The sequence below is a fragment of the Platichthys flesus genome, chromosome 18 (genome assembly GCF_949316205.1).
Source record: "Platichthys flesus chromosome 18, fPlaFle2.1, whole genome shotgun sequence".
Classification (NCBI taxonomy): Eukaryota; Metazoa; Chordata; class Actinopteri; order Pleuronectiformes; family Pleuronectidae; genus Platichthys; species Platichthys flesus.
Genome location: NC_084962.1, coordinates 13389755 through 13403816, shown reverse-complemented (window position 1 = coordinate 13403816; position 14062 = coordinate 13389755). Strand labels below are relative to the sequence as shown.

At 43.2% G+C, this 14062-nt stretch overlaps 2 protein-coding genes across 3 annotated transcripts; one reads left to right on the top strand and one right to left on the bottom strand.

The window, feature by feature from the left end:
- Window positions 1-7570, bottom strand: kif25 (kinesin family member 25). Of its 2 annotated transcripts, XM_062411819.1 has the most exons (16): window positions 7417-7570; window positions 7179-7263; window positions 7012-7077; window positions 5178-5303; window positions 4928-5069; window positions 3269-3372; window positions 3082-3167; window positions 2964-3003; window positions 2805-2872; window positions 2347-2421; window positions 2049-2195; window positions 1747-1923; window positions 1262-1416; window positions 939-1184; window positions 410-565; window positions 1-189 (listed from the first exon to the last, which is right to left on the bottom strand). In XM_062411819.1, exons 2-16 carry the CDS (start codon window positions 7245-7247, stop codon window positions 38-40), a joined length of 1809 nt encoding a protein of 602 aa, XP_062267803.1. In that variant the 5' UTR covers window positions 7248-7263; window positions 7417-7570; the 3' UTR covers window positions 1-37. The 2 variants fall into 2 exon arrangements, with proteins under 2 accessions (XP_062267803.1, XP_062267802.1); XM_062411818.1 differs by lacking the exon at window positions 7417-7570 and having other exon boundaries at window positions 7179-7333.
- Window positions 7571-7622: 52 nt separating this feature from the next.
- On the top strand, window positions 7623-9818 carry ccdc167 (coiled-coil domain containing 167). Its single transcript, XM_062411821.1, has 4 exons — window positions 7623-7778; window positions 7958-8052; window positions 8537-8589; window positions 9084-9818. The coding sequence occupies exons 1-4, from the start codon at window positions 7728-7730 to the stop codon at window positions 9200-9202; spliced, it is 318 nt and encodes a 105-aa protein (XP_062267805.1). The 5' UTR covers window positions 7623-7727; the 3' UTR covers window positions 9203-9818.
- The last annotated feature ends 4244 nt before the right edge of the window (window positions 9819-14062 follow it).

Here is a 14062-nt window from a genome sequence, read left to right as displayed (position 1 = left end):
GGGGAGTTGCAAAGGACGACAAATGTTCCTGATGTCGTCACTTAACTTTGAGTGTGTTACTCTTCCGCCGAGGCAGCTCCTTCTGGACCTGGCGTGCGCGCGTGCCCAGCCCCAGGGACTGCAGAGACTCGGTGACGTAGCGCTGTGTGGGAGAGACGCACAGCATCACCAGCAGCTTGGCATCGCCCCCTAGAGGACAAGATGGGGAGAGACGTGAAGTCAGGATATATGGTGTTTGTGAATGAAACACTGATGTGCGGAATCTCTAAGATGGATGGGACAACACTGCGGGTGGGAAAAAGACATAGGATGCACGGGTCCTATGGAAGAAGGAAAGTGTGTGTGTGCGTGTGTGTGTGTGTGTGTGTGTGTGTGTGTGTGTGTGTGTGTGTGTGTGTGTGTGTATCACCTATGGCATCCTGAAGTAGATGGGTCAGCTTGCTGTTCCTGTAAGGGATGTGTGGTCTCTGCTCGGCCAGAGCTCCCAGGACGTCAGACAGAGCGGAGAGGCTGCGGTTTATACAGGACACCTCCCACAGAGCAGCTCCCGTCACTCCAGACATACCTGGCACACACACACACACACACACACACACACACACACACACACACACAAACACACACACACGTGTCGGTTGTACCAGCTTCAATCGACTGTTTTCCATCTTCAGATTTACTTGTTCTGTGAACCTGTGAATGATTTTGTGTTTAAAATCTCCACTAAAAACGTATTGAGATCACAATAACTGAAACCTGTTCACATTTGAACATTTCCTCTCATCAATCCCTTTTCTGTCAATGCTGCCGATTGGATGTGTGAGGCCTTGTATGAAACACCTTAGTCCATCTGGACACTGGACTGTACTGTTTAAGAATCTATATTTTCCTGGAGAAGGAAATCCATAGAACATCCCAGAGCACAGAGGCCCGACACTCACCGACACACTCACTCCCTGCCAGATCCACCAGCTGCAGCTTGGTCCTGAATGGAGCCTGTGAGATACTGGGTCTGGGGGAGGGACACGGGGACAGGCAAGGTGAGGGGCAGGGAGAGGAGGCGGAGCTTGCCAGGAGCTCGTCTGATGGGTAGCGGGCGGTGTGGTCGGCCCGGCGGCAGCGTGGGCTCCACCACTCCTTCTGAGGGGAGCGCTGCATGTCCTTCTTGGCACTCTGCAGCCTGCGGGCTGGATGGGAGAGATAGAGAGTTATGATACAGGAATATGTGGCCATCGGTTGTTACTAATGTCTGTGTGTGTCTCACCCAGGGCCAGTGCATTGGGACTCTTGGAGGAAATGGTGAGGGTAACAATGAGGTGAGAGCGTGAAGATTCGGTGTGTACCAGGGTGGGACAGTGAGCCCTGAGTTTCAGAATGCTGCTGATGATCTGCATCACCTCGGAGGCGCTGCCCACCGGTCTGTGAACCATGCAGAGAAATGAAACGCACACACCATCAGCTGGCATTTGGTGCAGGAAGCACACACTGACCTTAAACATACAGTGTGTAGAATTGGCTGCTCGACATCTCTCACATCAAAATAATTTATAAAAAAGAAGGTGTGAAACGGCACGGGATCATGGGAGTTGACAACGCAACAAATCATGTTCCCAGATCTGACAACAACTTTTTTCCCAGTATACTATTTAAAAGATGTATTGATAAGTAGAGCTTCAAAAATGACTGCACCTCCTAAACTATCAAATGCGAATCACAGTCTATAATACCACACAGACAGGCAGTACTCACTCGTGTGTAAGGGAGGGAACCTGGCTGGTACCAGAGGAGGTGGTGATGACGTCCCTGCGCTGGTCGCCGCGGTTCCCCTGCCCGTCTTTAGCCAGCAGGTCATACACCTCGTTGTTGTACACCTCCATCACTGACACCTCCACTGTGTGGCTCCCTGCAGGCTTCTCAGAGATCAACCTGGGTCACACACAGGGAGAAATACACAGATAAACAACGCACGGCCCGAGCACGAAATCCTCTTGAATTCAGTCATTTCACTGTAAATTGAACAATAAGTGAATTAAGAGTCCAGTGTCTCTCACCGAAAGAGCTCAGCAGCAGCCTGGGGCATGACACCCTGCTGGGCCTCCTGCTGCGCCGTTGAGGACACTTCTGATGAGTGCGATCCCATCATGGTGTGAGTCTTCCCACTTCCTGTCTGTCCGTACGCCATGATACACACATTATAGCTGCGGGGCCGCGACAGAGGCGGCATTCGATTAATGCCGCAGCCATTAAAATCATATTATTTTGTTTGACATTTATTTGGTTCCCTTGGTTCTTCACCTGGAATCCCTAAGTTCCCACAGGGTGGTGGTATTTGTATTGTTTAACTCTTACCCGTCCAGCAGGGATGTAATCAGGGGCTTGACTTCCTCAAACACTGTGTCCTGGGAGTCCTCTGGTCCATGAACCCTGGACGACACAACGTGAGCACAGTGACCGCTTATTATCATTAAAAAAACATCTAACAGTAATGTGCACTGTGTAGAACGTGGATGTTTTTAAAAGAAAAATTCAAGATCCACCTTTTTACTTCTAGGCTTTTCATTGAATTTTATTAAACAACCTTTAGACGTCCTAGACTGCTTCAAAGTTTGCTTCTACTTCTTTATCCTTTTCACATCTTTTTTAATATATTTTTTAGAGTATTATTATTTTATCTCCATAATTGTATGTCTTAGCTTTGACGGCTGGTGATATTGTTTTTATTTATTTTATTCTTTAAAGCTCTTTGGCACATTGTTTTTATCAAAATTTCTATAAAAACGAAATGATTAATCGTGTGATTATTTTACCTCTCAAACTCAAATATCTTGTTTTGCACTGGCATCCCGGGCTTTAAGCAATTCACCATCACTGTGTCCTGAAAACACAACAATTAGGAAAAACAACTGATTAGGAACGTTGAGTTGAGTTAATAGCAACCAAATCAAATATTCGAGTCTGAAACTCACATCACTGATCGCGTAGACAACTTCCTCAGATGAGGCAGGACTAAAGGTGAAAAGAAGTACAGTGTTAACATTGGATTACCTTAATTTATCATTTCTTTATTTTATGGTGCTGACCCACCCTGATCCAGAGGGGGAGGACTGGACCTGGTCAAAGGACAGAACGGGTCGCACCCTGCAGTGAACTCTGATGTTGCCTCTCAGCTCCTGTAGCAACACAAAGAAGAAACTGTTGGTTTGCTGCAGTTCTTCTTGTATACACAACCCTTTACCTCTGGTCCGTGTGGAAATAAATCTGCTCTCCTCACCACCACTGTGTTGTGAAGTTCTTGCCTCCTCTGCCTCTCTGCCCTGCACCTCTCCTTCTCCTCCTCCAGAGAGCGCTCCAGAGCTGCAACACGGGCCTGCAGGTCTGAGTAAGGGAGGTAGGAAGTTTATTTTTAGACAAACAAGAAGACACCACTGGCTTCTCTGATGCATTGGACATGGCTCCATCACACCTGAATACACACCTGGCACCAAACTTGCCCATTCTCACACACACACATATGCACACACATACACATACAAATGACATAACGGTAGATAAACCGTTTAAATATCTTCTTCTACAGAAAGTTAAGTTTATTATTTCTTATTTTGCTATGTTCTCATTAAATTTAATTAAATGTGTGAGACAAGGTCACAAAAATTATCCGCTGATGCAAGATCATAGTCTAATAAAAGAAAAATGGCCAATTCAAAACAAAAGTTGAAATGGTGCATGTGGAATCCAATTTAGAATAGATTGCAAACTGGGGGAGCTAGAAGGAGGCCCACTGGGTGAAATTCCCCCCCCAAAAAAAAATCTTAAACCTAACAGATGGTTAATAAACCTTTGCATTTTGAGAAGTTAATTTTTGAAATGTTAATAGCAAAGATGCAAATATAGTTCAACAACAACGTAATATGAGAAAAACCAGCGAGTAGTTAAAGTCACAAGCCGGTGGGGTTTGTAGCAGCACAGAACATAATAGTGTCATGTGATGTGATTACTGGGGGTAAATCTCTAAATTCCTCCTTCACCTGACATCAACAGTAAAAAGGTCAAGAAAAGCCACTTTGTTCGAAGCGGCTCGGGGTCTTATGCCCTGGACAGCATGAGCTCGGGCTTATGTCTGCCACAGCGCCCGACCAGATCAGCCTATCGACAGAGCCGTGGAGACCAGCTGACTGTGCGGGACGGTGCGCGACAGAACAGTCAACCTTGGACTGGCTCGAGGGGGGGGGGGGGGGGGGGGGGGTTGGGTTGAGAGAGGATTACTGGCACACACTCAAACACACACACAGGCAGTGCACAACCTGTCACCCACTTCAGCAGGCATGTTGTAGGTAGCAAAGGGTAGAAAGTGTAGGACCAGGGGGAGGGGATTTAAACAATGCCCAGAGTGGAACTCAGAACTCTGCCAAGGCCCAACAGTCCACTTGTACATTCACAAGATGGGTTTTTCTATTTGAATCTGCACCTCATTGCACCCCCCCCCCCCCCATCAAGATCCATGAATTATTCTCAGAGAAATCAATGAAACGATGCCTCATCTACAAATGTTAAAGAAAGTTCAAAAGGAATATGTGGATCAACACCAATGAATGGGTTCTTTCGGAATGAAATAAACTCAGATATTGTCTCCTTACTTTCAAACTATAGATGTGAAAGACTTAAATACAATTGTCTGCTACATTATTATTCATAGAGTTGAACCTTTATGTGCTCCACTGTGCAGTCGACTGTCCACAGTCAAACTCAGTGTCATGTTAAAGCACTGATCCTACAGGTCAGTATTAAGGGCACTCACTCTAATGGAGCTCCACCCCCTGAAGTCCAAACCCGAGAGATTTTGCCACAAGGAAAACATTCCCCCTGAAACCAAACTTGTGCACGATGTCAAAGACCCTGCATTCACGGCTCCACCCACTCAGGTACTTACCCTGCACCTCATCTCCACTGTGATCTTTCATGGAGGAGCTGGCTTGCTCCACTTTCTCCAGCAGCTGCTTGCTCTGCTCCTCCAGCTCGGAGGCAAAACTCACATACACTCCGAACACCTCACTCAGGTCCTGCTTCACCTCCTGCCACAAACACACAGAGGACTAATGAAGTTTGGAGATGGGGTGTGTGACCGTACTCTTTGGTGTGTGTGTTTCTGTTTCCACATGACCCGCTCAGTGATTCTGTACCTGGACTCCAGACAGGAGTTTTGTGAGGCCGGCCCGGGTTTCATTCTGTGCCTGTCTCTGGTGCTGATGATGATGGTTCATCGCTTTGGTCTCCTCTTCATGGTCGTGACGTAGTTTCACCAGACACTGAAAGAGGATATAACATCAACATGCTCATTTAAGCAAAGTACAGCATGTGTTGGGTTGGATACTTTTTATTTGTTTTAACTACTTATTTACTGGAATAAGATTGTCTGGTTTGTTCCTCAACTTTTGAGTGGTTAAGAACATACAAATAGATGGTTTCCCATATATCTAGACACACAAGATACTCTGCATGATAATTATTGTATTCAGAATCACGGAATCCTGTTCTGTCATTCTAACGATTAGATACTTGTTACGACAATTAGATACTTGCGAAAAGAAACCTGGTCAATTCTCACAAAAACACTGACTTGGCCTGGCTTACGTGATCTTTGCAGTAGGTTATATGACAGGCCACGGTGTGAAAAGTACAGCTGGAACATGCACAGTGTGGAAGTGTTACAATTCTCACCATAACAGAAATATTGTGACACTTATCGTGATTATTATCGATTAGGACCGATATGAAAACTGTCCTCAAGCCCCTGGTCCAACAACTCATTGTTAATTGCAGTGTTGTGCATGAACGAACGCAAAAGAACGCGTTCATTGAACACGTTCACTTTTATGAGAACAATGAACTGAACGCAACTCAATGACAAATAATGAATTTGAACGGTGAACACGTTCATATTGTAGCGTCCTCGCGTATAGACGACAGGAAACTTCTCTCTTTATGTGTAACTTTATTAAAGTCCAGCTTTTAAAAGTAACTTAGTTACTTTACATATTACTTGATTTTAAATGTAAATGAGTTACTTTACATATTAGATATTCCCGGCACTACGCTGCCGGTGCGAACAGCCGAAGCATTTAACATGGGCGAGGAAAGGAGGCGGACCGCTTTTCTCAGCGCTTGTACCTCCGGTGCGTCCCCGGGGTTAGAGGATGATGGTGTGACGTTAATGTATTGTTTTACATTGCATGTGTACATGTGTCACGTCATGATAAATCAGTCTCCTATGTCGCCTGTACCAGGATCCGTCCCTGTCACTGGGTATCTTGGCTCGCTGTCTGGGCGGTAACCAGCCGTCCGGACCGCTCCGTGAATAAGGAGGAGGAGATGTTTCTTAACTTGGAATGCGGCCACTTTATTTATCGGATATACAGCAGGAGCAACACTTGCATCACCTCTAGGTGGTCCGTCACTTCTCGTTATACAAACACCTTTAGCGTCTTTTCCCACAATACCCAGGTGCACTACGTCACACACTACAAACTTTCCTTAAAGGGGCAGGCCATACCTGCAACACAACAGCTCTCGGTCTCATATACAGATGGCAAGAGAAAGCAGAGAGGGATTTTTACACAGTCTGATAAAGAGTCCGACAGTGAAGGCAAGGGGTAGTGATGGATACGGTTTTCTTTAATAAGTTATGTCTTTCATTCTTACTTTCCACCTTAAAACTATGAAATGAACTAGTTCAGAATTTAAATGGTGAACTATGACTGTGAACTATTCATGTTTACTTGTATGAACTGAACTTTGAACTAGTTCATGAGAGGTGTGAACTTGCACAGCACTGGTTAATTGATATTAAAAACACTCTTACACATGTGAAATGCAATTCACAAAGCATGTGAGTCATTCAGAGAAAAACCGTGAGCCATTCAGGAAGACAGAATTAATGACGATAGACTAATGCAGAGTAGAATAGACCATTAAGCCTGTGCTGTGGGTGATGAGGGACAGAATAAATCTTCTTACGTCCGCAAGTCTCAGATGAAGAATAGCATTCTCGGTCTCCAGCTCCAGTATCCGCTCCTCTTTACTCTGAAAACACAAATAGATGAAAGTAAAAGGCACATCGCAACTCTTGTGTATTTACTCGGTTGCTGGATGAGGCTCCCACCCACTGGACATTAGTCACTTACCCTCAGTTTGTGCTCCAGCAGATGAACCTGGTGGGCAAATATCTGGTCCCGGTTGATGAAGAGAGGCATTTTTTTTTTTACTTCCCTGCAATAAAAAAAGAAAAAAAGATAGAAAGGAGGTAGAGGAGGTGAGAACGATCTTCCTCCTCACCTCTTTCCTTCTCATCTGAACACGTCGTGTCCTCTCAGGTCAAATAATCCGATTAGAGCCGATCAACAATAACTCAGCTGTGCTCACCTGTGTGTGTGAGGAGGCCTCCAGCAGCAGCTCTGCAGCCAAACCACAGCCTCAAACTACCCAGGATTCACTGTGCGTTTCCATTTCGTCTGCTGCTGCCATTGTTTAGGTCTTGAGGATGCATAATTCACGCGACGGTACTTTATTTTTAACTTTAGAGCAGGAGGAAGCGGCTGCAGCAGCGAGGGGTGACCGGCAGGGGCAGCAGAGCCCTCACGGAATCGGTAAACATTCCGAAGAAGAAGACGCAGTACTTCCGCGTTGTCACAGTTTCCCTCAACTAGCTCATCAGCACGGGGTCCTGACACAAAATGGCAAAACTTAAAGACAAAAGACGAGAGAAAACCAGCGTCGCCAGTGAGGTGAGAAGTCGGAAGTGGTTTATTTGCCTTTAGCCAGCTAGCAGCTCTTTAGCCAATACTTGCTACGAACTGTGTTCTCACGTTGAGCTTGTGGAAATGTCGCTCATTCATCTTGCATGTAATTATGGTGCTTATTAAATCGATTTATTTAATCAATTAATGTCAACTCTTGATGGCAGATCGATCGATTGGAGGAGAGGCGAACGCGTTGCCACGACAACCTGGAGAGGGCGGAGTTCAAGAGCAGAAAGGAGCAGCTCTCTGAGAGGGAGAGGTGAGGAGGAGGAGGAGGAAGAGGAGGAGGAGGAGGAAGAAGAAGAGGAGGAAGAAGAGGAGGAAGTTAACATTGTACTCAAGGATTGTTTGTGTTTAATTGTTCAAGTCAGAGACAGAACAAGACCTGACTTACACTTGTACGGTGGCTGAGAGAGCTCAACACTGTGCTGCGAATTAAGAAAATCATCATTAATCAATTACCTGGCATCTCCAGGGTTATTCTTTACTCGACTATCTGACCTTATTCTTGTAAATCATTCATGCCTGACATGGGTCTTACATTTATTTCACTGTGGTCATAAAGCTCCTAAATTAAGAAGTCGTTGAAACCAGTGTTTGACCTTAAAAAATCTGATGTCTGATGCTGGTTCACTTGAAAAAGGTTTTTTTTAATCTATACCTCCTGAAACCTCATGAATGACCCTGAGTTAAAGGCTCCTGATTGAGCCATCTGTCTCCGTCTCATCTTTTCTCCACCACAGGCAGGAGCTGGAAGATGAAATGGGGATCATGAATGAAAGGGTGCAGAAACTAGGTGAGATTGAAATTTTGTTCAGAGCACAATTTCACCTGTACACTATATACTACTATATGTTTACTACCAGACTATTTCTTTAATAAACATCTGTTAAATACTCAATCACATGCAGGTTTACACCAAAGAGACTTTTTAATAACAATTCTTCATATTGATAGTTTTATTAAACATAATTAATTTAATCTTTAAGTTAATGACTTTGCACAAACACGTACAAAATACTTTTCAAAGTAGTGCTTGTACTCAAAACTGTGAATAGGCAAAAACACTGATGGCAGTAGTAACAAGCATTTTTTGCTATTTCTGTCACATTTTATTTATTTTACAGACGCATGCATGTTTTCAGTTCTACATGGTGACTCGCACTGATAAAATATAAAACAATTAGACTTAGATCTGTTGCCACTCTAAATGTGTTCTGCCGTACCAAGAGGCAACCGGCCAGTACCGCACATTAACACCTGCGCACCCATCTTGTGATTCTTTCCTAGACAAGGAGCTGAAGACATTACGAGGAGAGAATCGGAGGAACATGGTGCTGTCGGTTGCTCTGCTGGCTATCAGTGCTCTGGTCTACTACATGTTTGTCTACATGGAAGAGGACTCGTGATATCAAACAGCTTCTCAGAGGGATCCACTGCTCTTTCTAGAGCGATGATGTGAAAAAGAGGGAAAAAGTCCATTGATGCAATACCTCAGTTCTGCCTGCAGGTGGCGTCATTAAATTGTCTCTTTTTTTTCATATGGACATCAAACTGATTTCATCGTCAGGCCACAGCTTTCTCTGCAGGGACGCTGGGGATGTTTAAACACTGAATACTCATCTGTATGGATTTCTCGCGATGATATTTAGGTGAACTGAAATAGCATTTTGGTCCTTTCCGCAGCGAAACTGATATATTAATACTGTATTTTATAAAACGTGTTTATGACACCCGTGCCAATCAAGACTGCCTTTTAACGACTTAAATAGATAATAGTGCATGAGCCACATAATCCTCTTATATTGTATGTTGGACAGATCGATGCATGCTGCAATTGTTTTTCTTCATAAATGTGATCCGGATGTTGAGGGGTTCACAAAGGACCTGAAGAATGTATTGTTTTCATGACAACCGAATGCAAACCATTCCCAGATAAGAAGAACTCAAAGATGCCAAAGATGTTTGTGAATGTTGTTTCATCAGTTACTTGATCATGAATAAAAATGAAACGCTGTACATTCAGTTTGGAAGTACATTGTGCTCGTTATCTGCGGCGCATTTAAAAAACACAAATTTGATCACTTATTATTATCAGCTTTAAATTTAGAAATGAAACTTGCGGTTCAAACTAGTCCAACAAATGTGTCCTCGTCAGGACGTTTGACGCTGGAAACAGATTTAGAGGAGGAGGGTTTTGTCACCCATGCTGGGTTCAGTATGGCACCAGAGGATGGTCTGAGGACAAGGCTGTTTGTGAGTCTTTCAGCCCTCCTCTCTATTCTGAGAGAAGAAGAATATCAAACAGCATTCCTTATAATGATCCTCATCTCTTTCAAAAGGACGAGACAAGACAGAATCTTTTAAACCTGGCTCCCCTTCATTACCCATGTTCCCATTTTATGGACCAAAATAGACTAAATATGTGGAATAATTGCTACGTTGCATTCAAATTCCCCTATTCAAACTGTATCATACAATTACATGCAAAAACATGTGAACCTTGTAAAACACAGACTTTGTCTCCAATGTTCTGTCACTATTTTAGCCTTAGAAGCGTTTTCCATTCCGAGACTCAAACAAAAGTACATCTTCAGTTCTTCAGACGTTCATATCGCCACGCTGAGGTTTAACCTTTTACCAAATGTTATAACCCAGTAGCTTTATTTCCGTGGATATCCCAATCCACAGATTTTGGCTTCAGTTTATTTGTCACGATAGAAGTTTCCTTAATCAGCAAATCAACAAATTCCCTGTTGTTGAAAACAAGACAAACCTATTATTTTCTTGCGATGTGTAGTATCATGAATTTTTTAAAACTACTTTGCATCGACAATGTTGTTTTTGAAGTGCTATTGAATAAAGTTAAACCCTATTCTCCAAAACAAACACACTCAGGCCCCGAAGGTTAAACACGATTACCACCCTGTTGTCATCGATGACACACCACCACTCAGCATGCACTTGTCCAGTCATCTTACTGGAGGACCACACAACACTAAATGTCATCCATATTTCTGAAGCTCCACAGGATGATTTGCACAGACATGAGCAGAGAGGCCATGATCAGGCTCATCATCCTGTTTACGTTGTCGTTCGGGACAACAAGATCTTTCACTGTGGTGAGTGAATACGTGAAGATTAGCGTTTAAGCTTTTCTTCCACCATTGAATTTGGGGGTTAGAGTCATTCAACCCAACCTTTCAGAAAGTTAGTTTAAGCAATTCAGAAAAAAACTTAGTTATCAATAATTGTCTTTTTAAAGGATTTGTTGCCAGTAAAAAAAAATACGGAACACGATCATACGCAGTGGCGTTTCCACATTAGGGGCACGTGGGGCACTGCCCCACCAGATCCAGATGGCGCTGTTGTGCAGAAAGCTCAATACATCTGTACTTTGTGGCAAAATATATTTTATTTAATTTTATATGCAAAGTAGCGTGAATTGTGTGTGAATAAACTTGACTCACAAGCATTATAGTCTTGTTTTGGAGTCATTTGATTTTTGTGTGTTTCTGTCTGTGTGCTTGCTCTGTGAAATGAGCTTCTCTCTTGCCCAACGGCCCAAGCTTAAGACTGTTGCCATGGAAACACCAATGAGCGTGAACCACACAGGCCGAAGTTAACATTGGGTGGGGGGGCACTTTCAGATGTTTCCCTCACGAAATCTGCCTAGCAACTCGACTCAAATAATGCGAAACGCGACTCCAGCTCCTAGCCTGTTGCCTGCTCGGCTACACCTGAGCTAGCAGGCTAACAGGCTAACACGACCTGTGGACAGGTTTCACTCACATATCGAATGAATAATATGGTTTGATCTTCGGTTTGTTCTCCTGACAGAGAAGCTAACGTTTCTGTGGTGAGTCAAGTTTAGCATTGTGTTAGTAGTGATTAGCAGGTACCTGTACATGGCTTGATAGTTTAACCCTGCTAGCATGCAGACGATGCTAACGGGACCGTACAGAGTTATCTACCCGACATGAACCGACATGAGCCGGTCCAGCCAGCAGGGAGAAGCGTTAGAGTTGATGGAGTTGAGGATGAGCGTGTTTGGAGAATAAGCTCAACCACGTAAGATATCTAGTGGTATGTAAAGTTGTTTCACACACCAACCCATTTGACTTACTACGTTACACAGATTATTATTCTGCAGAAACAGATTTACTGTTATCAACTGAAACGTGAGTATTTAAAGTCACGTCTGCATTTTAAGAGCAGCTGTTTAAAGTAGCATTACGTCTCCTAAAGCTCTTTATTCACAGTATTGAGGATGATGTTTATGTGAAGCTATGTGTCTTTATAATCTTCCAACTTTGTTGCAATCATTTTACTTTGTGTTGCGCTGAGAATTGTATTTGAAATAGGATTTTTGCGCCTTGCTGGCACTCAAAATGCAGCCCATAGTATATCTTACTGGTCTATATTGGCCTTTTGCTTATAATAATCAGATACCTCTATTTTTGTGACGGTGACATGATGTCAAACAAATTGCCCTACCAGAAATTTTAGGCAAATTCGCCACTGATCGGACACATCCCTTCTTTTCCTTGTTAGGTTATTTTCGTTGCGGTGGGAAAACTCTGGACAGCTCAGCAAATAGTTGTTTGTGTGCCCTCCCTCCCACACACACTATTATCACCAGCACAGTCCACGTCAGGCCTACACACACTCATCCTCTCATCCCCAGATAAAACGAGTGTAAACAAACCCATTATGCAACGCCTCTGTGGGATTTAAAGGCTGGTTGTTGTGGACGCGCCTCAGACTAGTTTGAATATTTGTTTCCAATGTGGCTTTTTATATTGTTGCTCAGTTAAAACAAAATATTTTAAGGTTACACTGTTGTTCGGTGCTTTTTGATCATAGATTTGGCTTTTAAAGTTTTCTGTGTTCTTTCATGTTCCATGTAAAAATTCCCTCTGTTTGTCTGTATACTCCAGCACAGTCATATAGTGGCTGTGTTTGCTGTTTTTCTTTTCATGACTCTGTCACACAGCCTCAGGTTTTGCCATGACTCAAAGAAAAGGAAAAGAAGAATAGGTCTGTCTCAGCACCAAAATGCCAGATGTCACTTTGAATACTTATAGTTCTTGAGCAGAGCAATGTTTGAGCTCGGCCGCAGCAGGTGGAGGTTCACGGTCTTCACCCGGGTCAGGTTTCATGACCTAGCTTTTCTGCTGCTGTTCGGTGACGTCTGCAGGGTCTGAACCTTTCTTGTTGCCCTTTGTGGTTCGGGTCACCCGAAGCAAATGACACGATGAAGTGTTTCTAACAGAAGTCAGCTCACATGTCAGTAACATTTCATCTTAGTGTCATCACAGACGTGGTATCGGCATAAATGCATGTGAAAATAGCATTACCACAATGAAAATGTGTGTAAAAGTATTACCCGCAATCATTAATTATTAAGTATCTTTGAAAAAATAACTGCACAATGATAGATAAAAGTGATGTGATACAGTCTATTTGGGGTCAAGTATATTAGAATGAACGAGAGAAGTCTTCACGACTGAACTTATGCAAAGATTCATCACCAAAAAAGTACTTGAATTAGAATCCATGTTGTAAGATTTGTATATTATAGCCTTGATTTATAATTGAATGTGTAAGCAGCATTTTATTCTTGTAGTTTTTCAAGGCAGAGGTAGTTTGGTGGTTGGATTTAAAACAATGTGTGATGTGTTACAAACGGATTTATGCATAAAACCTTTGAAAGTATTCGCAGCAACATATAAATATGTAAAAGTGCAATATTTTCTATATGAAAAAGGGTAGAGATAAAATAGAAAATAATATAATAAAGAAACCACTTAATTACAATGTTTGGAGAAGTATATGTAGTTGATTTCATCCTTGTAAGCCTTTGGCATCCTTTTGTCGTCTCACAGTCCTTTTCTGGGTCGTGCCTGAGATGGCTTTCTTTTACTTTTTTAATTTGAGAGTGGAATTGTTTCTAATGACGTCTGAGTTTTTTCCAAAGTCTGCCATGTGCAGTAGAGTCCATGAATATTTAATATATATTAAAACCATGACACATTGTTTTCACTCGCAAGAGGGGTGAGGTAGGAAAGTGAGGGGTGTAGAGAGGGAGGGAAGATTAAACACAAAGTGGTTGTCGGGTTATGAACGTTACACCACTCTGCACTGCTGTGAGTGTAGAAGATGGGCCCATTAGTGTGTCAGTGGGCTCCAGTCGGACCTCACTGCGGGGCCAGTTACGTGGGTTTGTTTTTTGCGTATGTAAACTGCTTCCCCAGCAAGTAACAACC